Raw genomic sequence first — 25,847 nt, forward strand, 5'->3', positions numbered from 1 at the left:
CTCTGCCTTCAGCTCCGGTCGTGATCTCAGGGTCCTGGGATCGAGCCCCGCATCGGGCTCTCTGCTCAGCAGGGAGCCTGCTTCCCCCCTCTTTCTTTGCCTGCCTCTCTGCCTGCTTGTGATCTCCCTCTCTGTCAAATAAATAAACCAAATCTTAAAAAAAAAGAATATACTGAGTATATATAAAAAGAATATACTGAGTATAATACCATCTAATTATGCTTGACCTTGGGTTTTTGTTTTTAAGATTTTATTTATTCATTTGACATAGAGTGAGCACAAAGAGGGGAGTACAAGCAGGAAGAGAGGCAGTGGGAGAGGGAGAAACTGGCTCCCTGCTGAGGAGGAAGCTGGACTGGGCTTGATCCCAGGACCCTGAGATCATGACCTGAGCTGAAGGTAGACGCTTAACCCACTGAACCACCCAGGTGCCCATTTTTGTTTTTGTTTTTGTTTTTTAACGTAATCTCTATGCCCAAAGTGGGGTTTGAACTCACATACCCGAGATCAAGAGTCACATGCTCTCTACTGACACAGCCAGCCAGGTGCCCTGATTATGTTGGAACTTTACATTCTGCCATGCAATATCATATATTGAAGCAAATAAATTACAAATCTGTTTGAATTTTTTTCTCTTCCCCGTATACTGAGGTCATTTTCCCTTCTCAAATTCTCTCTTATCTAAAATGTCTTGTAACAGATTTGGGCTCAGTTATAGTTGACTATATTTTATAACTGATTTATGAATATTTATAACCTTTAAGTTATCATTTAGTGTGTATACTTAGTTATATGTAAAGGAGTGTCTTCCTTTCTTTTGGAAATGCACAGTCTTTAAAAAATGTAGATACAGGGGCGCCTGGATGGCTAAGTGGGTTGAGCCTCTGACTTCAGCTCGGGTTGTGATATCAGGGTCCTGGGATCGAGTTCCGCATCGGGCTCTCTGCTTGGCGGGGAGCCTGCTTTCTCCTCTCTCTCTCTGCCTGCCTATCTACCTACTTGTGATCTCTCTCTGTCAAATAAATAAATAAAATCTTTAAAAAAAAAAATGTAGATACAGGGGTGCCTGGGTGGCTCAGTGGGTTAAAGCCTCTGCTTTTGGCTCAGGTCATGATCCCAGGGTCCTGGGATTGAGCCCCACATCGGGTTCTCTGCTCCGCGGAGAGCCTGCTTCCTCCTCTCTCTCCCTGCCTGCCTCTCTTGCCTACTTGTAACCTCTGTCTGTCAAATAAATAAATAAAATCTTAAAAAAAAATTAAAAATGTAGATACATAGTAAAAATGAGCTGTCTCCGAAGAATGACAGAATAGGAGTTCTTTACCTCCTTAGGCTATAGGAGAAGTTTCTTAATTTCTAGGCAAGTGCATTTTTTGCCCTGGGAACAACAATTTGTTTTTCTGTACTGAAAAACACATTTTTCTTGAAACACATGCTTTCTTGGAAGCAGTATTGCAAATAACAAATTATAAATGTGGCCTTCCATGTAAACAGTATAATTGTACATAAATCATGTCAGAAAAAAATTGCATCTTTTGAAATCAAAATAAATATAGTAGTTGATAAAGTGAAAGAAGAATACATAACTTGGGGCCCCTGGGTGGCTTGGTTGGTTAAGCATCTGCCTTCAGTTTAGGTCATGATCTCAGGGTCCTGGGATTGAGCCCCCCCACCCCCCATCAGGCTCCCTGATCTAGGGAGAGCCTACTTCTCCCTCTCCCTCTTGGGGCTCTGCTCCCCCTGCGCTGTCTCTCTCTTTCTATCAAATAAATAAAATCTTAAAAAAAAAAGGAATACATAACTTATTCACTGTCAATACTTGAAGAAAGCTTAGTGCTCCAGATGAAATGCATTATTAGAATGAGGCAGAAATGTTGCCTTATGGGAAACAGCGAGGTCAGTCAGAAGCTTTTGTCATCCAGGAACTGGTCATTGGCAGGTCATTGGGCATTTCTTGCCAGCATCTCCAGTTATGTGGCAGTGTTTCGATAGGGTCCAAATGCCTGAGACCATGAAGGGAGGGACAGACAAAAGCTTAATAGCTCAGAGTGGAATTCAGTTCTCATCAGTACCTGCTGGATAAGAACGCCTGGCTTGCTATTGCTGTGGGATGTGCGGTCAGCCAGCGCACATTAGCTCTTAAAAGCAACATCAGAGGCATTTGGATGTAGATGGATGTTGGTTCCACACTCAGTAAGGTTTGGCTGTTTTTCTAGAGCTGCTGTTCGGAGAAAGGAGTTAAAGGTAACAATTTGGAGAAAGGCTGCGTTATTGCAGGAAAGCTAAACTGTACTGGAATGACTCTACCACCAGCCTCCTCTCCCCTTGCCCCCACCCCACACCCCTGATGCACACTCTGCCTAGTTAGGGTTAGATGCCCTCTTCCATGTTTGCAAAGCCCCTGTGCCCATCCTTATCAGAGCACTTTCCACACCCAGTTGTACTTGCACTTTTGCTCTTTCTCCACGTTAAGAACACGAGCCCTGCAAGCCCTGGAGTCTCACTCCCCGAGGTGTTTCTGATGTACCTCCAGTACTGCGCCCTGCTCACAGTACATGCGTGTGACCCACGGACTGCTCACTCCCTCCTGGGAACCCACCACAGAGTGCCTGGTGGGCTGCTGCTTTCCTCCTGAATAGAGCTGAAGGTCTCTTCACTTTCTCTGGCCTCAGAGCTCATGGTGGGGCTCTGTATCACATCCTCAGCTACAAAACTGGGATTGCCTGGGAGCAGCAGTCCAACGTAGAAAAAAAGTGAATCGAGGTAGTAGGGTGTGGGCGTGCACGTTTCATCTGATAAATTCACTCCAACATTCTAATACCCTAAACCTTTGATTCTTCTTCTGCGCCATGCTGGGGATGTTCTGACATCCCAGCTCCGTTGAACGTAAGGCCAAATCTCACCAACAGGCAGGGAAATGGATAGAGAGCTACTTCTAGCTTTAAAACTAACATCCAATCCAGAGTATCTGCTAAATGCACCCATATAATTAAATTTGGCTCAACTCAGTGTTAAGTTCTATCCTTTTTGGTTTAACGCTCTTGGGATCTACCCCCACATGTATTCTCCAGGTTTTTGAACATATATATTTTCAAAACCTTGCAATTCTCTTGATGTATAAGCTAGTGCTTCCTGAGTCATGCTTTCGACTTGTCCTCCTGGAACGTGTTGAGTTCTGAGCTTAGTTCTGTGTTTTGAGGCCACCACGGGAGAGGATGAGTCTTAAGGAGGATGACTGTCCACTCCTGAGACAGGTTTCCTGTAAGGGAAGGCTTGTCTCTTCAAACACAAGGAGAAAAGCAGCTTTCTACTCATTAAGGGAGGCTCAGAGGGACTCCGGGTTTCTCATTTCTGTTTGGCTACAACCAGATGCCCCTATTCCATGTTTCAGGGGTCCACTCCTTCACAATCAGCCTTCCAACTTTCACAGGAGAGCTTGGTATGGCTGTGGATTTACTTGACATTATAATTTTGCAGTTTACGCTATTAAATTTGTGTTTGATTTACAGCAGTGTAAGCCCTGTGACAATTGGACATAAGGGTTACTTCTAGGGCTGCAGTAGAAGTTCTCTGGGTTCTCTGACTGTGACTTGAGCTGAGAGTTTAAAGACCTAAGCTTCCCCTTTTCTTTCTGTAAATGCTCCAAGGTATTCATAGGAATCCACCCCATATCACAACCTGGATAGTAATTATTCCTGCCCTAATGGTCTAGCGAAGTAGCCATAACCATCACAGTCATCTGCAGGGGATAATCTGACTCATCAGGATGCCACTGAGAGCCACCAATTTCTACCTTACTGTGTCTGTCCCACTGGTGAAGGAGATCAGCACTGCATTTGAACCCAAGGCATGATCAAACCGTTTCTCCAATCCCATTTTTTAAAAAAGATTTATTTATTTATTTGAGAGAAGAGAGAGAGAGAGAGCAGGGGGAGGGACAGAGGGAGAGTGAGAGAGAGAATCGCAAGCAGACTCCCCACTGAGCATGGAGCCATTGTGGGGCTCGATCCCACAACCCTGAGATCAGACCTGAGCCAAAATCAAAAATTGAATGCCCAACCAACTGAGCCACCAAGGCGCCCCCCAATCCCATTTTTGAGGGTCAGTTTCCTGGGATTACTCTTGGCATGAATTTTTCTATCAGTTAAGACCTGGAGATCGAAACAACACAATAGAATATAATAGAATTGTTAATTAGGTATGAAGTTGTTAACTAGGTAACTGAAAGGTAAAAATGCTATCCTGTGGCATCAAGTAGGTATCAGATGTAGGAAGAAGCTGCCATGAGGTCTAGGGCTGAGAGAACAGAGGGAAGTGATTGGAGTCATTAAGATGTAATGATTTAGAGTTTGGGTCGGTCGGCCAGCTGGTGCTGATGTTCCTGAGCTCTGGAGAAAGACTACGCTTGGGGAAAGGGCTGTAAGTCCTTCGTCCTCCCTCAACCGTGCAGGCTTCCTGTTCACAGAATGTAGCCTGCCGCCAGCTGGCAGAGTTCCAGTGTGGTCTGCAGAGCTTGGCTCCAGCATAAAGCAGAGAAGGCTAGATTCGGAGCTAAGGGTCAGTAATGTAATAAGTAGGGTATTTACCCTTCCATGCTGGCTGTAGCCCGATGGAACCTTCTGAGGGTTTCATGGTACTAGAAGAACTCAAGAGTTTTCCAGAATAGTTTTGTTTCTTTGGTTTCATAGAGTAGGTCGTGATCTTCCCCTTCTCATGCACAGCTGGACTCGAGAGGTTTCACCCTGGAAGTAGGTACTCAGACCAGCCAGCCTCACTCTGTCCCTTATCCATATTCTCCACAAAGTTCCTAAGGAGGAGATAAAGCCAGCCAGGGCTTTTCCTCGCAGGCTGGCCCTTTTGTAATTTGCTTGCTCATCCTTAATCATAGTGTCCTAAAATAGCTCTCATTTTAATTGGATGTCATTTTTCAATTTTGAGACCACATCTTTGTCAAGGGCCTGAAGGAGGGAATATATAGAGTGCATTAGTGAAGTAAGTGAATTAAACTGGAAAATATTGCCATCAAAGAGGCTTATAAAGGAATAACTGAGCTAAGAAAGGTCAGTGAAGTCCAGCAAAAACAATTTCAACCTTTAAAATGCTGGAGGATATCTTTGGTTAAAAAAAAAAAATGAAGTATGGATTAATACACGAGGAAGAAGTAGCAGGACAAGGGGCTCTTTGACATAAATAGGTAAATTAGGTCTGTGTTTATGAAGGGAAAATGTAATTTGATCACATGTGGGTTTCCAGAACAATAATGGTTCTTTTGGAGTGTTTCAGGAAGACCATTACGTATGCCTTGTGGTCCATATTCTTTCATATTGGCTCTTTTACGAATCTCGGTTTTTCTGTCAAGTTTTTATTATCATGAATGGATTCTTCTTTTATACTCTGTCCTATTTTTTATTTTCCCTGTCTTCCTCCTCCTTCTTCTCTTCCCTCTTAGTCCAGATCTGATTCTTGTTTCTACAGGAAACAAGTAGTGTTTCTACAGGATTCTCACTAGTTCTTATGTTTTTGCCTGTATTAAATTATTCTCCAAGAGAGACAATGGTTATTGTGGAGAAACCTCTGGGAGTGCACTCAGCTCTTGACTTCACTGAAGGCTGTATACAAATCTATTCAAAAGTTAGAACCTCTGGGCCTCAGTTTTCTCTTCCATAAGGTGAAGAAAGTAGACTGTGTTACTCCTAATACTGCTTTAATTTTTAGCATGGTGTAACTCTGAGACTTGGAAGGTGTTTCTCGGGACTGGGGGCTACTGGTCTAACAAATACTGCTCACTTGGAGGAAAAAAGGATTTTTCACTTACGTAAACCCCATAGAGAAAATGACTATTGTTTAAATAAAAAGCCTCTTCCAAAATGAAGACTTTTTGTGGCTGTCAATATCTAATGATCCTCAGTTCTGAGATGACAGTGGACCTTTTATCCAGGGCAGAAATTTGAAATAGGTATGGTAGTTGTGATCTGTTGACTTTTTTTTTTTTTGGCAGAACAGCTTTTTTTTTTTTTTTTTTTTTTTAAAGATTTTATTTATTTGACACAGAGAGAGAGATCACAAGTAGGCAGAGAGGCAGGCAGAAAGAGAGGGGAAGCAGGCTCCCCGCTGAGCAGAGAGCCCGATGTGGGGCTCGATCTCAGGACCCTGAGACCATGACCTGAGCCGAAGGCAGAGGCTTAACCCACTGAGCCATCCAGGCACCCCTGATCTGTTGACTTTTAAAGAGAAAAGAGGCAGAATGGACAATCTAAATTGCCAATTATTACAGGCTTATTAACTGTGGAATGGATCTCTGAAATTAAAAGTCCCTCACAAAAGGAGAGGGAGTTACAGGTGAAGGTTTTTTGGGGGGTTAAAGTACAAGACATATCTCTATGTCAGCTTATGGCTAAAGTAATGGACAGAAAATTGAGACAAAAAGCCTGGAAGCACTGTTGAATGCAGCAGTTAGGCTGCAGCATCTGTCATTCTGTTGATCTCTTGGATTGATTCCGTTTATCTGGTGGGCCAGACCAGTGTCTCCTGACTGCCTCACCTCTGTTAGTGCATGATCTGGAGGGTATTCCTCTATAGTAGAGACCCTTTTTTCAGTGAGGCTCGCTCTCATGCTAGGACCCAAGCTCCTCTTCAGTGAGAGCAGCAGTAATATACTTAGTGTTATTTTCGCAAGAGAAATAGATGTGTCTGATAAATTTCAAGTGATTCACCCATCCATCCACCCACCCATCCACCCACGCACCCACCCATACATCCACCCACCCATCCATCCACCCACCCACCTATCCATCCACCCACCCATCCATCCATCCACCCACCCATCCATCCACCCACGCACCCACCCACCCATCCATCCACCCATCCATCCATCCACCCACCCACCCATCCATCTGTCCACCCACGCATCCATCCATCCATCCATCCACCCACCCACCTATCCATCCACCCACCCATCCATCCATCCACCACGCACCCACCCATCCATCCACCCATCCATCTATCCACCCACCCAACTATCCATCCACCCACCCATCCATCCGTCCACCCTCGCACCCATCCATCCATCCATCCATCCATCCATCCATCCAGTGGATAGTCACTAGACATCTACCATAGACCAGGCACTAAGACAAGTACTGGGGAGTCAGTCCCAAACAAGCCAGACACGACCCTGGTCTCATGGAGCTTACAGCCTCTCTCATCGTAAATTTCTGATCCTCACTTGTTTTCTTTCCCCCTCCCTCTTCTTCTCAAGCCTCCAAAAGATTCAAGCGTATTTTTGTCATAATCGAAAGCTTTTTTTTTTGACAGGTTACAAATTATGTAGTACAAATCTTAGAGAAAAAAATTCACAGGGTTTTGTCGGCTGTGATGCACTTTAACCGCTTTGGTAACCCCCCATTGGGATTTTTAGATTCTTTTGAGCAAACCTTTTGCCTGTTGGAGTGGATGGGCTTTCCTGGCCTTTTGTGTATGTTGCAGTGTGTGGCTTCTCCCCCACCCCCTCATCCTCAATGCACTTGTTTTCTTGGTGAAATTCTCTTGTCTTTAAATTTCTTTTCTGTCGTATTATGTAAGATGGAGACCTGGTATGATGGGAGAATCTACTTCATGTTACTTCATAACTCAAGGAAAAGGCAAGAGATGAAACTACTTTTATTAATAATGCTAATAATTATTAAAGCAGTATTTATTATTAAATGCCAGGCTGTGTGTCTAGAACTTCTAGTGAGGTATGTATTTTTTTTCCCAGAACAATACCTTTTTTATTAAGCTCTGATAAAGTAATCTGCAAATTGCAAGGGCTCCAATGTACTGTTGACTCATTGTTCCTTTAACCTGTTTTTCCTTCTTGATTAATACATTACAAATCACTCTGGATCAACCTCAAATTCTTTCAAGGATTTAAGGCTATTTTTATAATTTAAGACATCTATAGCTTCTTTTCAAGTTCAGTATTTGGCAGTGTTCTGGTAGAAGCCTCCCAGAAATGTATGCGTATTGTCATTTCAAAGTGGCCTCTTTCAGGGCCTAACTGCTGTGGAAATTTAGCTTATCATGAATCATTCATTATTATTTGTTAAAGATTTATTTATCTTAGAGCGCATGTGCGTGCAAGTGGGGGGAGGGGCAGAGGAAGAGACTCTCAAGTAGACTCCACTCCCTTGCTGAAGGTGGCACCTGACTGGGGTCTCACTCCCACAACCCCAAGATCATGACCTGAGCTGAAACTGAGAGTCAGAGCCTCAACCAACTGAACCACCCAGGCACCCCTTACTATGAATCATTTAATGAATAGCACTTATTGCTAATCTTTTGCTAGTCTAAAACAAAATCTATACGACAAATCTCAAGGATGCCAGGTGGTAATATGTGAATTTTAAACATACTATGTTTATGCTATGCTTTAAAAAATAACACAGAGTTCAGAATCTAATTCTGTGCAGAGGAAAATCTCTGTTTCAAAAGTAAGTCTTTTCATGATTAGCTATAGTGATTGAGTTTTAGAGTATCACAGAAGCCCTTTGCAATACTTGTTCTCTTTAGTGGGGCTTCAGTCATGAATCAACGTGTTGAGGTGTGGCTCTGTCTAGAAGTCCTAAGACTATACCTTTCCTCGAAAGGGCCTCCTATGCCTGTAATTGAGGTAGCAACACAATGCGGTCAGGGTGTCCCCTTTAGAAATTCCCATTCCACAGTAGTACATCTGGATTTTCTTTCTCAGACTTCTACAACTTCTGGTAGATGAGCATGATTCTGAAACTGGGCTTCCACTCTTTACCCAATCAGGCAAACTTAGGACTCAAAAAACTATGTGTGTGTGTATTCTGGCAATTTTCTTTTCTTTTTTAAGGTTTATTTAATTATTTGAGAGAGAGAGAGAGCACGGAGTGGGGAGCGGCAGAGGGAAAGGGACAGGGAGAGGGAGAATCCCAAGCAGACTCCCTACTGAGCACAGACCCTGACACACATGGGGCTCAGTCCCAGGACCACGAGATCACAACCCAAGCCGAAACCAAAAGTCAGATGCCCAACCGACTGAGCCACTCAGGTGCCTCTGTTCTGGCAATTTCCACACACACAAAAGTAGTAACAACAAGATGACTTTCTATGTCATCGTATTTATTCATTATCAACATTTCGCTAATCTTGTTTCATCTATTAAACCATTGTTGTCTTAGAGTATTTAAACCAAATCCCAGACATCATGTTTTTTACCCATAAATGCTTAAGTGTATTTCCTGGATTTTTAATGTTAACATTAAAAGTTTGAGATAAGAAAATGTTAAGTTTGTTTTTGTTGTATGTCTCAAATTAGCATTGTTCCATTCCAGTTAGCTCTGTTCCATGAGGATATGTTTAGTTTTCCTAGGTACACTTTTGTCTCTCCTTAACTGCCCCCAAAACTGACCTGTTATTGACATGGCAAACAGTTACATACTGGTCCCTTTGTAAACACAGCCTGGCAGCTGCACAATTTATGGGTATTTGTAAGTGATTTAGAAACTTTGCTCTCACTGACTATTTCTCTTTCTTGGTAATCAGATCATTAGTGTCACATTCTTTAGGCATGAATCATCACTTTCCCATTACAAGCTCTACGAGTTTATGCAGGAACAGAGTGGGTATATTGTGTATAGGTTAGTAAAAGGAGTCCAGATCATTTGGGTAGACTGAGGCAAACATGATTTAGTTTGATCAGAGGAAGAATTATTCTGTTTCACAATGTAGTCCCATGTGTGTTTGTGCTCTGAAACTAGGATAAGCTGGCTAGCTCTGAAAACATAAATACAAGAATGAGGTCATTTGTGATAGTTTCTGCTTTGCCTCTATTCTCTGTAAAATGCTGGCTCTGATTCAGTGACTGATAACCTTTTCAGCGGAACTCCCACCTCCGTATACAGCCATTGCCAGCCCTGATGCCAGTGGTATTCCAGTAATAAACTGCCGCGTGTGCCAGTCTCTCATCAACTTAGATGGCAAGCTTCACCAGCATGTGGTTAAGTGCACGGTTTGCAATGAAGCTACGGTAAGTGAGGATTTCCATTAATAAAGCATAAATTATTATCTGACGTCTTGTCTCTTAAGGAAATACTTCAGTAATGTTACTTAAAGGTAGATGTGGCCTGCATATAGACATGGCCATATTTTCTCATCCTTTCTTTCTTCTCTCTAGTTCTCTTTTACCATCAAAGATGTCTCTGGGTGTTTAAAGCTAATTCCATTATGAAAATTTCATGGTGAATTTAAGTATAATGCCATTTGGCTCTTTATTTTCTAACACGAGACTGATCCTAGTCAGGTACTTACAATTATCCTCAGTGTCTATCCACATCACAACTAAATCCATTTTGATTTTCACAAAAACAAAGATATGCCAAATTTTACTTCAAATGTGGACTTTGTACTTACCATGTCGAAAATTACTTAAACTCGTTTTACATCTGTAGGATGTCTGTATGGTTTTTCTGGACTTAAGATTATGCATTTATTACTGACCCCTGTGCCAAAGTGTTTACAAATAGCTTGGTATTTTATGCTGTTTGCTTGATAGTAATTTAGAGAAATGTTCAAAAAATTTGAAGAGCACATATTTTTTGAGCTGAACCTGGAGAAGAACAACTACATTTTAAGTAGAATATTTAGTTTCAAGTAATGAAGTGGTATTAGTTAGATTAAATATATTTCTACTTTTATGCTTAGGCTTTATTTTAAAAATTTCAATGTCTCCCAAAATCTGCAATTAAATATCAGTTGTTGGTATTTGTATATTTTTCCTTCTTAGAAAATTCTCAAAAAAAAAAAAAAATCAGCCAGAGTTTATTATGTCTCTAAGAAAAATGAAACATGTTTATTGGGCTTTATATGTTTTATAGAAAAGTCATAAAATAAAACCTTAGGTCATGAAGCAATATGTTTTATTGTAAGTATGTATTTTTTATAAGGGACATCACTTGGAGATGAGCTTTACTGTGTAAATAGAAGTGATACCGGCAAAACCAGCTATTTTCTTTTTAGGTTGAACACTCCATAGCAAACCTAACATTAACCTCCATAGTGTTCATTTTAGAGTTAACAACCAAATAAGAGTTGTGAGACATAGATGACAATTAAAAACAAAACAAAACAAAAACACCCAATACCTGAAAGGTGTTTTTTCGATTTGATGCTACTGTTGATTTTTTTTCTTCTATTCCACCATCTCTACAAATTTTTTTTCTTTGATGAGTAGAAAAAAAACTTGTAAAGCTTTATATTTACTCTTGGAAGTAAACAGAACAGGCTGTGGATTTAGCCAACAGCCTCAATCTGGCTACTCAGAAGTGATGAGTTCATTATTCCAGAACAATAGGATGTGGGTACAAATAAACTACTTCTGGACATAAAGAAAATTGCGCTGACATTTTTATATCATTATAACTCCTGTTAAGTAAGGAAATGTAAGTATTTCTCAATATTCTAGAGAAAATGAGTACTATCTAATGAGATTGCCTTGTGTGGAATCAGTTCTATTACAGGGAAAGAGAAGAGAGGGAAAATGTGTGTGAAGAGTGTTTTAACTTGCCAATGTTTGCAGTGTAATTGATCTTGAATTTATTAGTGAAGAGGTCTTAGACAACTAGCAGCTTCTCTGGAGAAATTCTGGGTCGAAAAGAATAGGTAAATGCCCCAACAGAGCAACTAACTCCCTTCTGTTCACTATCACCGTCTCCTGCTCAGTTTCACTGTGGTTCATTCTCCTCATGTCACCTAAAACAGGAGATCAGTGAGTCTGTTCCCCTGATAGGAACCTGATATTTCTGAGGAGATTTAAAAAAAAAAAAAAGAAAGAAAGAAAAAGAAACATAACAAAGCAAACAAACAAACAAAAAAAACACAAGGCTAATGAAAGTCCTTATTTTAGTAGATAGAATTGGGAAAGAAATGAGAGAAGTTGGGGAAGAGAAAAGACAGACACATTTTAGCAAGGTTTAGAGAATACAGAGTTTAAGGTTAAGGGAGAAGCAATTTTTAGAGCAAGTTAATGGAAAAGTTGAGAAGTCCTGGAGGAAGAGCAGAGCTAATTGGCTGTATGACTGATTATTATAAGTCTGAGATCTGGAGGCTAATGGACTGGGTCTTGAATCCTACCTAGCTCTGCCACTTGGTAGTTGTCTATCCTTGGGACTTATCTTCTCTACGCTGTGGTTTCCTCTTGTAGAGTGGTGTAATAATAACATCTACCTAATAGAGTTGCCCTTGAGATTACAGGGGTAAAGTGTCCAGTACAGTGCCAGGGACATACAAGGTCATTTTACTAAGTAAGAACATTAGAACTTATGCATAAGGACAATGCCATTTTCACCCCCATTTCCCTGTAGGTCAGACATGACAAGGCGTGGGCAGACAATAAAGACCAGTTCTTCTAGTTCATTCACCTTATTTTATAAATGAGGGAACTGAGGTCTAGAAATAAGTTGGGAATATAATATAAAAAAGTTTGTCATTTGCCAAGTACACATTTACTTAATGGGGAAATTTGGATGTATAGGAATTAACCCAATTTCTGGTTTTCTTGATATTTTAGATTGGATAGTAACACATTCCGGATGTTTATAAATTTTAGATATTCAGATTTTATCTGTTATATAGTTTAATAAATTGTTGATGACTTATTGCTAACTTTTATATATTTCTAATAAGATTGTTTACTTAAATTTCTCATTTTTTTTGAAATGTGTTACAGATTCACAGAAAAGTTACCAAAAAATAGTACATATTATGTACAGAGAATTCCATAAACCCTGTACTCACATTCCGCAAATACACTGATATCGGTCACATTGGCTTTCTCTCTCTAAATGAATAAATAATCTTTTTTTTTAAAGAAACTTTTAAGACAATTACAGACATGGGGTTCTTCTACCCCTAAACATTTTAGTGTGAATTTTCCTTACAAAGAAAAAAAAAAGGACATCCACTTATATAATCATAGTACAATGATCAAATGCAGGAAATTAACATTAATACAATGGCTATTATCTGATCTTTGGACCTAACTCATATTTGCTCAATGGTTCCATTAAAAACAAAACAAAACAATATGGTCCAGGAGTAAACCCAGAATTCCATGTTGTATTTTGATATCATGTCTCTTTAATATCCCTTTGTCTGAAATGTAGTCTTTCTTTGTCTTTGATTGCCTTGACATTTTCCAAGAGTACAGGCAAGGTGTTTTATAGAATGTTCCTCCAGTTTGGGTTTGTCTGATATTCCCGGATGATTGGATTCAAGCTATACAATTAGGCAGGCATGCCTAGGAGTGCTGAGCTAGTCCTCTCACTGCTTCATAGGTTATCTACTTAACAAGCCTAAGCTCTTGTTTATTTATTTAAAGATTTTTAATTTATTTATTTGACAGAGAGAAAGAGAGAGAGAGAGAGAGTGCACAAGCAGGGGGAGCAGCCCAGGGAGAGGGAGATGCAGGCTCCCCGTAATCAGGGAGCCTGATATGGGGCTCAATCTCAGGATCCTGGGATCATGACCTGAGCCAAAGGCAGATGCTTAATCGACTGAGGCACCCAGGCACCCCGCTAATTCCTCGTTTAAAGGAGAGTTTTCTTTGGTATCTATTCTTCCTTTTTTTTTTTTTTAATTTTATTTATTTATTTGACAGAGATCACAAGTAGGCAGAGAGGCAGGCAGAGAAAGAGGAGGAAGCAGGCTCCCTGGTGAGCAGAGAGCACGATCCAGGGGGCTGGATCCCAGGACCCTGAGATCATGACCTGAGCGGAAGGCAGAGGCTTTAACCCACTGAGCCACCCAGGCGCCCCTATTCTTGCTTTTTTAAGTTTACTGTAAGGTTTTAAAAAATGGTAATATTAAGAGTTATTGCAAGTTGTTCCTTTTTTAAGTTAAAAGATGTAATAAGATTAATCATTTCTTATATTCTAGCAGTGAAGGAAAGTTCAAATTTGTTATATACTCCTTTTTGCCCAATATTCCTAATGAGTTTGCACCTCCCAAATAGATGCAAGGAACTTCAGTGAATGTTTGCACCTGGTAGCACAGATAGTTGACTTTGGTCTTAAAACTTTAAAGGGAAAGCAATTCTTGTTGTGAACTTAATTTTTCTTCTCATATTAAAAGGGCACTGCCAACTAATTTTGAAATATGCCCTTCACAATTACATCTGTATAGCCCCAGATTTTCATAGAGTGCTTGCCAACATTTGAGCTATTTAAAATCACTTATGATGCACTTTTCCTTAACCTGTACTTTGGTAGCACTATGGGGGGCCTAAGTTTTTAAGGAATCATTTCCTTTTTATATACAAACAAGCTTTGGCAATCTGTCCTTCGGTTAATTTGCTGTGTTTGCATTTTCTTCCCTTATCTAGCCAATCAAAAACCCCCCAACAGGGAAGAAATATGTTAGATGCCCTTGTAATTGTCTCCTCATTTGTAAGGACACATCTCGGCGAATAGGATGTCCGAGACCTAACTGGTAAGAGATAAAGATTCATTCATTCATTCATTTGTTCTTCCGACAAGTACTTATTAAAGGCTCATATGTGCCAGGCTTTGTTCTAAATAGTCTTTGTCCTCAAAGTAATTACAGGACCGAGATTATTATTTTTTCTTTGTTAAAAGAATGATGTGTTTAGTTTAAAATTAATGGTCACAAATATTTGTAAGATATAATATTCTTGAATGAGCAATGAGAGTTTTCTTGATGTTAAATAAGTACTTAATGCACTGTAATAGACTAGTGACTCCTTAAACTTATAAGTAACCACTTATCCCCATTGTTATGTATACAGTGATGTTATTAAGAACGCTTGTAATAAGGGTATTTTGAGATCTCTGGTTGCAGCCTGCAGACCAGTGTTATCTGAGTAGATAGAGTAAACCCAGTCTGGAACGCAGGCAGGCAGGTGTTTAAACAGTTGCAGTAAAGGTGTTTCTAAGAACACTATTTGCAAGCCACTTTAGATATCTGTTTTATCGGTGAAGGGAGGGGACACCCAACGGTCATATATATATATATATATATATATAGGTATATATATATATATATATATATGATGTATATCATATATATATGATGTATATATACATATATATATACATATATATATACATATATATATATATATGATGTGATTAAGATCGATTCAAATAAATATGTTTAAAAGAAAAAGAAATTTAAAAACCCCAAAAGTAACCACCTAGTTTACCTTTGATTTAATTCATTTTAACCTGGAAGTGTGTTAATCACCATTGTGTACCTCACTGTGAGCTATACTTGTGTTTGATGAGCATAACCTATGCAAGAAATTTGGGAGCTATTGGCAATTATTAAATGCCATTATAGATGTGCCCAAATAGGAGTATATCAAGACATTCACTGTGTTTTTTCTGTGATTTCTGGCTTTTTGACCATGATATGAGTCATTTGCAACGCCATCTGATGGAATAGATAGGAAAGAAACCTCCCATTTTCCTTTTTGTCCGTCTCTGGTTAAATAGACCTCAAAGAACACCAGCCTACCCAGAGAAATTTGGCTGTGACTCAGCACTTTGGCACCTTCATGGCACACGCGTATTTGTTGATGTAGAATGCTTTAACTTGTGTAGTCTTCTACCAAACTCAACTTGTCTTCCTAGATAGGGAATGATAAAAACAATTTTCTGATTGGAACTTGGAAATGGCAGTTAAATGGTTCTGAAGGCCATTGGTTAGAAACAACACCATAATATATGGTTTCCATCACAAATATGAAACAGCTTTCTTTTTTTGCTTTCGAAATTATTGCCACTTTCTGTGAATTTGGCTTCGAAGCCTGACAATTTATAAAACAAGTGTAATCTATTTTCAGTGCCGTACCGTATATTACAGGTTTTGCCCTCCGTCCATTTGTGGGATAATGAAATTGTTTTCTTTCTCTCTCCACAGTAGACGCATAATTAACCTTAGCCCAGTAATGCTTATTTCTGAAGAACAGCCAGCTCAACCTGCATTGCCAGTCCAGCCAGAAGGTACAAGGGTCGTGTGTGGGCATTGTGGAAACACATTCCTGGTAGGTAACCAGACATTTGTTATAGTGGTATCAATCTGTACATGTAGATGTGATCATATAGTTTTGACCACGGCTCAAGCTCTTCTAGTTTTGTCCAAGTCCAAATTAATCAGACGATTAAAAGAAAGCCTTCTTAAAGGAAGACAGTTAATCAGAGGTTCAGCTAGGGTGTCCTACATCTTTAGTGAATTAGATAAAAGGTGCATTCTCTGATTGGTTCATTTGCAAAAAGGGGCCTTTCTGGGTAGGCTAATGGGAAACAGTGCCCTTTCTTTCTGGGCTTAAAAACATGGGTGTCTTTGGTTGGTGAGTGGCACTGTCACCTCCCCTCAGCAAAAAACAAAGTGCACAATCTCATGTAGTGGCCCTGCTTTGTGGTTTCTAGAGTTGAGAAAAATTCTTATTATAATTTACCAATTTTTTTCTGATTTTTAAAAGTCAAACTTGGAGTAAAGGAAATTAACTCTGGTGTCCATAATTAGGTAAACTACTTGGAAAAAAAGTAAGAAGGTGAAAGTGGTTATATATATGCAAAAGTTCTTGTAAAGAACAAGAGTTCTTGTGTTTCTACTTTTAACTTTAAACCCTAAGTTTGGTGATTTTTTTTTTTAATTTTATTTATTTATTTATTTATTTATTTTTTAATTTGAGAGAGAGAGAGAGAGAATGAGATAGAGCATGAGCAGGGGGAGGGGCAGAGGGAGAAGCAAACCCCCTGCTGAGCAGGGAGCCTGATGCGGGACTTGATCTCAGGACTTCCAGAATCATGACCTGAGCTGAAGGCAGTTGTTCAACCAACTGGGCCACCCAGGCACCCCCTAAGTTTGGTTTTTAAAAGTTAATTCCATAGTGCTTTACTCTGTCGGTAAGATTTTCTTTTGTTATTCAGCCTTCATAGGAGACAGCATATTTTCCTTAGAACCTAAGTATTAAAGGAAAACTTGCAGAGTGTGAGCATGGGCAGGTCTGATGTCACAGCGGTCTCCCACCGCAAGATCTACTTCCTTGGCATGAACGAGGAGACAAACTCATTTAAGAAAGTGTAGATGATTTGCTTTTTTTCTTTCTACTTTTTATTTTTAGTAGAGTAATTCATGTACATAATTCTAATGTCAAATGAGATTATAAGTTGATAGGGAGAGTAGCAGTCATCCCTAAATACAGTCCCCCACATACTTTGAACTCTTTAAGCAGCTCTCCTGGTATTTACCTACATGTGTTTAAATTGTTTGCTTATTCTTTTTTCCTTTTGATTAGGCAATTTTAGATATTACCTATTACCCTGTACAATGCAGGTTGAGGACTTAACACTCATAACACCCTTTCCCCCAGTCTTTGTCCTTCTCTTTACTCCATGGTCTCAGTAGAATTTTAATATTTTATTTAATCAAATCATACTTAGTGTTTGATTAGATAAATTATGTTTTGATTAAATAAATTAATTTTTATGATTAGATAAATTATGTTCACAGCTGAGTCAAGTGGTATATACTATATTTCAGTACTGTATGGTCTTTCAGAATTTGTTAATTTTTTTGTTACTAATTGTCTGCCCTCCTTCTGAGGTGCTTGGCTGGTGGCCTGCCCAGTCAGTAGAGCATCCAAATCCTGATCTCCTGGTCATGAGTTTGAAACCCACATTGAAAGTAGAGATTACTTAAAAAAAAGAATAATTGTCTCTCCTCCTTTTGAATTTGTTTAATTTTCTATGTACAAATCATTAGTTCTTCGTATACTCTTTTAAAGAACTGTAAAATTACTATCAATATAGTCATACACATCAGGGAATCTATTACTGAGGTTTCCAGCTACACAGCTGCCATCACGGGATTTCCCTTCATCTTTATCCTAGGAATTCCTTTTTCCTTTTCCTGTGTTGGATCCAGTGTCATCCTCACAGTTCTTGGTTTATTCCTTCATTTTGGTGTAGCACATCCTTTCTTAGCTTTCTGAGAAAATGCAATGCAAGGAAATAAATTTGACAACTTTTACTTCTTAAATAGTTTTTATTTTTAAAGATTTTATTTATTTATTTGAGAGAAAGAGTGAGAGAACACAAGCAGAGTGAGAGGGAGAAGCAGGCTCCCTGCCAAGCAGTGAGCCCTATGCGGGACTCGATCCCAGGACCCTGAGGTCACAACCCAAGCCAAAGGCATACACTCAACTGACTGAGCCACGCAGGCCCCCCCTCTTAAATAGTTCTCTCTCTCTCTCTCTTTTTTTTTTTAAAAGATTTTATTATTTGTCAGAAAGAGGGAGATACAGAACACAAGCAGGGGGAGCAGCAGGCAGGAGAAGCAGACTCCCGCTGAGCAGAGAGGCTGTTGTGGGACTTGATCCCAGGACTCTGGGATCATGCCAAAAGAGCCAAAGGCAGACACTTAACTGACTAAGCCACCCACACATCCCTCTTAAATAGTTTTTAATCTCATCTCACATTTACTTTATGGTTTGTCCTGATGTAGAATTATAGGTCGCTAATTGTTTCCTCTCAAAAATTAAAAAAAAAAAGATTTTTCCCCACTGTCGTCAAGAAGTTCACCTGCGGCTCTGATTCCATGTCCTTTCTGATTTTCTTTTCTCTTTATATTCCTTTCTTCTTTCATTTTCTCTGGTGCTCTGAAATGGCATTAGATTGTGTCTTAGAATGGTTGAAGGAGATGTCATAGACACACACACATGAATATTACACAGCCATTAAAAGGATGAGGCCTTGCCATTTGTGACAACATGGATGGGCCTTGATGATGTTATGCTTATTGAGATAAGTCAGACAGAGGAAGACAAACATATGATTTCACTCATATGTGGAATCTAAGAAACAAAACAAATGAAAAAACAGACCAGACCCATAAATACAGAGAACAAACTTGTATTTTTTGCCAGAGTAGGGTATGTAGTGGGATGAATGTTGAGGGGGAGTGGGAGACACAGGCTTGCAGTTATGGAGTGAGTAAGTCATGGAATAAAAGGCATATCATAGGGAATGGAGTAAATACTGTAACAGTGTTGTATAACAGATGGTAGCTGCACTTGTGCTGAGTATAGCATAACGTATAGTTGAATCACTATGTTGTTCACTTGGAGCTAATGTGACCTTGTATGGCAACTATACTCAAATTAAAAAAAAAAAAAAGAATGTGTCCTAGGGAGGGAGAATATGTTTGAGTTCGTTGTCTGGGTACTCAGTGGGTTCTCTTAAAGTCCATACTATTTTCTTTGTTCATTCTTTCTAGAATCCTTTAGATCACCTGAATTATTGACTTTCTTTCTTTTCTTTTCTCTTTTTTTCCTTTTCTTCTTTCTTTCTTTCTTTCAACATTTTCTTTTTAGTTTGCCTTTTCCTTTACTTACTGGGAAACTTACCCAGCTATGTCCTCTAAACTTAATCCAAAATTTTAATTTCAGGTTATTTAACTTAATTTTTAATTTTGAAGAGTTTTCCTGTGTTCTTTGGTTGATGTTTTCCTTTTTCTAAAGAGCATTCTCTTCTCTGTGGTATCTTTCTGAAACTATTAATTCTGTTTTTTTTTTTTTTTCCTGAGGTACTGTTCTTTATGCCTTGTCTCTGTTTTCTCCCCACTTTTTCTTTTTCTTTCTTTCTCTCTTTTTTTTTTTTTTTTTTTGTAATAGAGATTTTTACTGAAGAGTTCATTTATATTTGAGGGTCAGCACTGATTGGAAGCTCTATTTATGTAGCAGGAGTGAAACTTCTTTCCTTCCTTCCTTCCTTCATCTCTCCTCCTCCTTCTTCCTCTTCCACTCTTTTTTCTTCTCCCTTTTCTCATTTTTGAAGAATTGTCAACTCTTGGTACCAAGAAGTCTTCTTTGAGGACAAGCTTCTCAGGGCAACAATCCCTCAGTTTCTTGTGAGTGATATGCCTGGGAAACGGCATTTAGGACTTAAGAAAGGTAATGAGGAGAATGTCTTATTCACTATTCAAACCGTAGATTTTAACTTCGTCTTTTTCTTTTTAGGATGTTTTATTCTTGCCTTCTGCTATGCTTGGTGTTTCTAAGTTCACAAGCTCTCTAGTCCAGTTTCTTTTTAGGATAAATCCTTCTGTTCTTGTATGTACTGGGGAGAGAGGGCTTTCTGGTTTTGTGTGTAGGGAAGAGTTTACAGCCCATATTGCTGTTTGTCTCACTACTCCCAGCCCCACCTTAGAAAACACGTAGTAGCCCCAAGAGCTGAATTGCTCTGCCTTTCTTCAGTGTGAACCAGCTTTGAGTCGACATAGCTCTCTGCTGACAGTCCTCAACTTTCAGTATCCCTTTCGCTAAGCCAGCTGCCAAGTCTTCATTAACTTTCCATTGTCCAAAAATTGAGGTCATTTCTCCTCTTTATCTATGTGGTAGTATACATTTTTAAATTCATTTTCTATCATTTTGGTCAAGTTTGGGAAAGGAAATGGAAATGCCTGCATCTAATTTACTACATTTAATCAGAATTGCTAGGATTTTTCCAATCTAGTAGGAGAAGATAAATCTTCCTTGCATTTATGTTTTATTGATTAAGTCAGTGACTAAGTACATAAATTAGATATAGCTGGTGGGAATAGTTAACAAACTTCTTTTTGAGAACTACTATATACTGCTTTTTTTTTCCTATTTAGAAAAGTGTATTAAACATCACTCCTGCATTATACTTACTGAAAGAAAAATTTAATTGTCCCTGAAGGTACCCAGTCATTTCACATGATCTATACCCTAATTTTTTTGTATTAAAAATACAAGTTAAATATGAAATTAGTAAAATGTAGCATATGAAACTTCATGCTGAGCAAAAACACAAGTCCAAAAAAACAGTTACTCTCTATCAGTAAAATCGTTTCCACGGTATTTAAGATGTTTCCTACGTAAGTCATATTTGAATGCAATTTTTAGAACTACAGTTAAAGATATTTTGCAATTTGTTAACTGCGGGTTAATCCACATTTTCCTTTTTTTGTTGCTGTTGTTGCCAACAGCATTATTTATAATAATCCCAAACTGAAAACAACCTGCATACCCGTTACATTTGTTCCACATTTTCCTCCTACCACATAATCTGTGCCTTTGATTAAGTAGGCAACATCTGCTGGGATCCATAGAATGCAGTGAGAAAAAGTAGTGGTTCTTTCTCAAGATTTGAGAAATCTGTTCCACCTTTAGTGTAGTTTCCCGAGATTTCTGCTCCACTGAAGTCAAAACCAGGATTTTCTTTCTGGAATCTCTCTAATGTAAGTTTTCTCTGTATTTGGTCTTATACCCAAGGTTGCATATTCAGGTTCTAGAAGAGAAGTCCAACAATTTTTTGGATCTCTTTTTGTCTTTGTAAGAACAATATGGACCAGCCATGAAAAGGATGAGACCTTGCCATTTGTGACAAGGTCACGTTCCCTCATCAGCTGCTGTAGAATCAAAGAGCTCACCCTTAATAATCTCACAACCCCACAGGGCCAATGCCACATGATGGCTCTGCAGGCCACACTGGATGTCTTGGGTGCAAGTGCCTGGAGGCACCTGAAGTTCAGTGACTACCTTCTCCAAGGTCTGGTCTCCAAGGTCTGGTAGCACTGGCCCCATGGCATCCTGCATGGACCACCCCACTGTGCTCCTCCAATGGGGCCAACATTCTCCAGTAGCCTCCCAGCTACAGCTGCACAGAGTGAGATTATACTGCTTTACTGTAGTATAGGAGACTCCATAGGTTTTGATAGATATCAAGTGATTTGACTAAGTTAAATATATATTAAATATATTTATTTTCTTTCTTATATGTGAGCAAATTATATTTTGAAATACCGTTTTAAAATCTTCCAAAACAGATTTCAACTTACTTCAGAGAGTTTCCCTCTGTAATTATATTTGCATTTTGCTCAATTGTAGTTTATATTTTAAATCCTTGCCATGGATAATCTTATAGCCACAATCTAAGTGAGTTGACTTCATATGTTCAGAAGCATATACTGAGTGCATATCAGGCACTGGGCTACATGCTGGTGAAACAGGACGGCACATTTCTTGTCTTCATGGAGTTTTCTAATCTAATTGAAGAACAAAGACAATTAAAACAACAATTACATGGAATGTGTTTAGACTACAGTGGGAAATTACAGTGTTCTTAATGCACACACAAAATTACTAGCCTAGAGGAAGTAACATTACCCTAAGAGTAACAGAAAGCTTAGTAGAGCTTTATAGTTAATTCTGTATATATGAGTGCTATTTAGAAAGGATTGCATCAGGGTAACCCTGAAGAGGAACAAGACTAGATGTTTGACCTTTTATTATCCAGAAAAGTGAAGGTGATTTTTGGAAATAGCATCAGCTTTTCAGAGAGAATTGACATACTGACAGTAGGGTAGATAAGGGAATGAGGAAAAAAGGAAAATCAAAAAGACATTAAAAAGTTCATATTTAATTTTTTAAAATCATCTGGCAGTAAATTCTAGAGAATGATCCAAATGGAGAGGTTAAAAGATAATGTATGTGACATGGTTTTTATTACTTCAAAAAGCAGTTTATGTGTTTAACTCTTTTCACCCTAGGAGAAAATTTCTAAAGTAATGTGCAACCCAGAGACTAACTTCTTTTTTTTTTTTTTTTAATTTTTATTTATTTTTATTTATTTTTTTTCCAGTGGTTTTCTTTAAAATTTTTAATCATTTTTTTTAATTTTTAGCATAACAGTATTCATTGTTTTTGTACCACACCCAGTGCTCCATGCAGTCTGTGCCCTCTCTAATACCCACCACCTGTTTCCCCCAAACTCCCACCCCCCCATCTCTTCAAACCCTTCAGATTGTTTTTCAGAGTCCATAGTCTCTCATTGTTCACCTCCCCTTCCAATTTCCCCCATATGCCTTCTCCTAACTCCCCATGTCCTCCATGCTATTTGTTATGCTCCACAAATAAGTGAAACCATATGATAATTGACTCTCTGCTTGATTTATTTCACTCAGCATAATATCTTCCAGTCCCGTCCATGTTGCTACAAAAGTTGGGGATTCATCCTTTCTGATGGAGGCATAATACTCCATAGTGTATGTGGACCACATCTTCCTTATCCATTCGTCCGTTGAAGGGCATCTTGGTTCTTTCCATAGTTTGGCAACCGTGGCCATTGCTGCTATAAACTTTGGGGTACAGATGGCCCTTCTTTTCACTACATCTGTATCTTTGGGGTAAATACACACACAAAACAGATAATCATGTCAAAAAATGGGCAGAAGATATGAACAGACACTTCTCCAATGAAGACATACAAATGGCTATCAGACACATGAAAAAATGTTCATCATCACTAGCCATCAGGGAGATTCAAATTAAAACCACATTGAGATATCACCTTACACCAGTTAGAATGGCCAAAATTAGCAAGACAGGAAACAACAGGTGTTGGAGAAAGGGGAACCCTCTTACACTGTTGGTGGGAATGCAAGTTGGTGCAGCCTCTTTGGAGAACAGTGTGGAGATTCCTCAAGAAATTAAAAATAGAACTTCCCTATGACCCTGCAATTGCAGAGACTAACTTCTAAAACTAGCTCTCATTTACTTAATATTTAGTGCAGGCAAGTGAATCATATTAGCATATTAGCACAGTAAATATGTCTAAAATCTTTAATTCTTTAGCAGGAAAGTCCATTTTGAATTAATACATGGTATTTAAATATGATTTAAAAATTTCTAGAAAACGAAGTTTTTGGTGCTTAGGGGAACACATTACATGCCTCTGGGGTGGCTATTACTTTTGAGGTTTCAGATTAATGAGACCTATTCAGTGTCATAAAGAATAAATAGACCGCAAATCTCTTAATTCTGACTCAAGAATTTTGCATTATCCTTATTATTATGCTGATCACAAAGTCTTACATCCTCTGTAGTATGTTCTTTGTCTTTCAAGCTTTTAACTAGTGGGATTCACTTACTTTTTCTCTACCTTGTTTCAGCCTTGCCTTAGGAGGCCTAGAAACAATTGAGACAAGTTACAAAGTTCAATGACCTTGGAAAGGAAATATGAAAGAATCAGGAACAGTGGAAAATCAGGGCAGAAAAACAGGATAAGTCATATTTAAGAATATAAATATGCATAATATTTAATCTTGTGCAGTTGTTAAAGTTAGTCTGAATTTTAGCTGTGAGTGTTCTAGAGTCAATGAAAGGAGGAAAACATGATCCATTAAAAGGTATTCATGATTTTTTTTTTTAAAAGATCGCATAGGAGAGGGTTTACTGGAATACTGTGACCGGAAAGAGAATTATTTCCATGGCTTAAAGAACAATATAGTAGACTGTGTCCTCAACAACCTTCTGTTTATAATATCATCTAATATATCAATGTTATAATGCTGAAGTTAAATTTACTATGAATTCACACTGCTCACATTCTATTTCACAACCTGGCTGGAACCATGGGGGATGTTTAGAAAAGTTAGATTTGTGTTTTCCAAAGTACAATCAATAGAACACTCATTTTATAGGATAATAGGTGCTATGTGAATAAAGAGTTCCATGCTAGGATAAATAAAAAACTAAAAACAATTTTTTTACAGGTGTATTCTTTAGCACGTTTAGAATGTGCTAGTTTTACTATCCAAGAAGAGTTTTATGTAGTATTTACAACATTTTTTTTAAGGTTTATTTATTTATGTTGGGAGCGGGGAGGGGCAGAGGGAGAGAATTTCCAAGCAGACTCCCTACTGAGCGCAGAAAAGAAACTGATGCGGTGGGACTCAATCTTAAGACCTGGAGACCAGGACCTGAGCCAAAACCAAGAGTCGGATGCTCAATTGACTGAGCCACTCAGGCTTCCCTACAAACATTTTTCACCTCTAAACTGTTTTGAGGACATCATCTGGTCAGAATAATGTTGTTGTTGTTGTTGTTGTTTAAAGATTTTATTTATTGGGACGCCTGGGTGGCTCAGTTGGTTGGACGACTGCCTTCGGCTCAGGTCATGATCCTGGAGTTCTGGGATCGAGTCCCGCATCGGGCTCCCGGCTCCGCGGGGAGTCTGCTTCTCTCTCTGACTTTCTCACTCATGCTCTCTCTCACTGTCTCTCTCTCAAATAAATAAATAAAAATCTTTAAAAAAAAAAGATTTTTATTTATTTATTTGACAGACAGAGATCACAAGTAGGCAGAGAGGCAGGCAGAGAGAGAAGGAAAGCAGGCTCCCTGCTGAGCAGAGAGCCCAATGCAGAGCTCAATCCCAGGAGCCTGGGATCATGACCTGAGCTGAAGGCAGAGGCTTTAACCCACTGAGCCACCCAGGTGCCCCCAGAATAATGTTTTGAGGAATATTGCTTAGAAAAGAAGAGTAAAGGGAATACATAGTTTTTAGCTAGCCCTGCATGAAAAATGAAGAAGTTTCTTAAGACACTGAATAGTGGAGTCTAATTTTGGGGCAGGTGTTCTTTCTTGCTGATAAAAGGCAGGTCCAGATGCTTTGTCAACAAGTATCTGACTGGGGGGTTGTCACACCCCAATAAAAACAATCTACAGTATGTACCTGAATCACCGATGATGATTCCAGCTTTGCTCTCAAGTGAGCCTGGGTAGTACCTTCAGTCAGGGTCAGATTTTCCTTACTTGGACACAGGACATACGGTTTGGTGTCATTGCAGAGAGTAGCAATAGTTTTAAAGTGAATAATTCAAAGCAATGACACCAGTCACCTATTGTGTCCATTAAGAAATAAAATCCAGTAAGGTACTATCAAAGGATCCATTTTTAGCAGTATAACTTTCTTATGGCCTTCTAAGGTTGATTAAAAAAATATATCTTGGGGGGGGCGCCT

At 39.0% G+C, this 25,847-nt stretch overlaps 1 protein-coding gene and 1 pseudogene across 1 annotated transcript in view; one reads left to right on the forward strand and one right to left on the reverse strand.

Annotated features, from left to right (window-relative positions):
- Window positions 1-25,847, forward strand: part of PIP4P2 (phosphatidylinositol-4,5-bisphosphate 4-phosphatase 2) — a 59,291-nt gene that overhangs the window by 13,487 nt on the left and 19,957 nt on the right. Inside the window, exons 2-4 of the mRNA XM_032869066.1 lie at window positions 9,882-10,030; window positions 14,381-14,487; window positions 15,940-16,063. Coding sequence (XP_032724957.1) covers window positions 9,882-10,030; window positions 14,381-14,487; window positions 15,940-16,063 — 380 coding nt within the window. The remainder of the gene's footprint in view (window positions 1-9,881; window positions 10,031-14,380; window positions 14,488-15,939; window positions 16,064-25,847) is intronic.
- Window positions 21,126-21,680, reverse strand: LOC116874421 (annotated as a pseudogene).

The sequence above is a fragment of the Lontra canadensis genome, unplaced genomic scaffold, assembly GCF_010015895.1.
Source record: "Lontra canadensis isolate GAN:19392208 unplaced genomic scaffold, GSC_riverotter_1.0 scaffold37, whole genome shotgun sequence".
Classification (NCBI taxonomy): Eukaryota; Metazoa; Chordata; class Mammalia; order Carnivora; family Mustelidae; genus Lontra; species Lontra canadensis.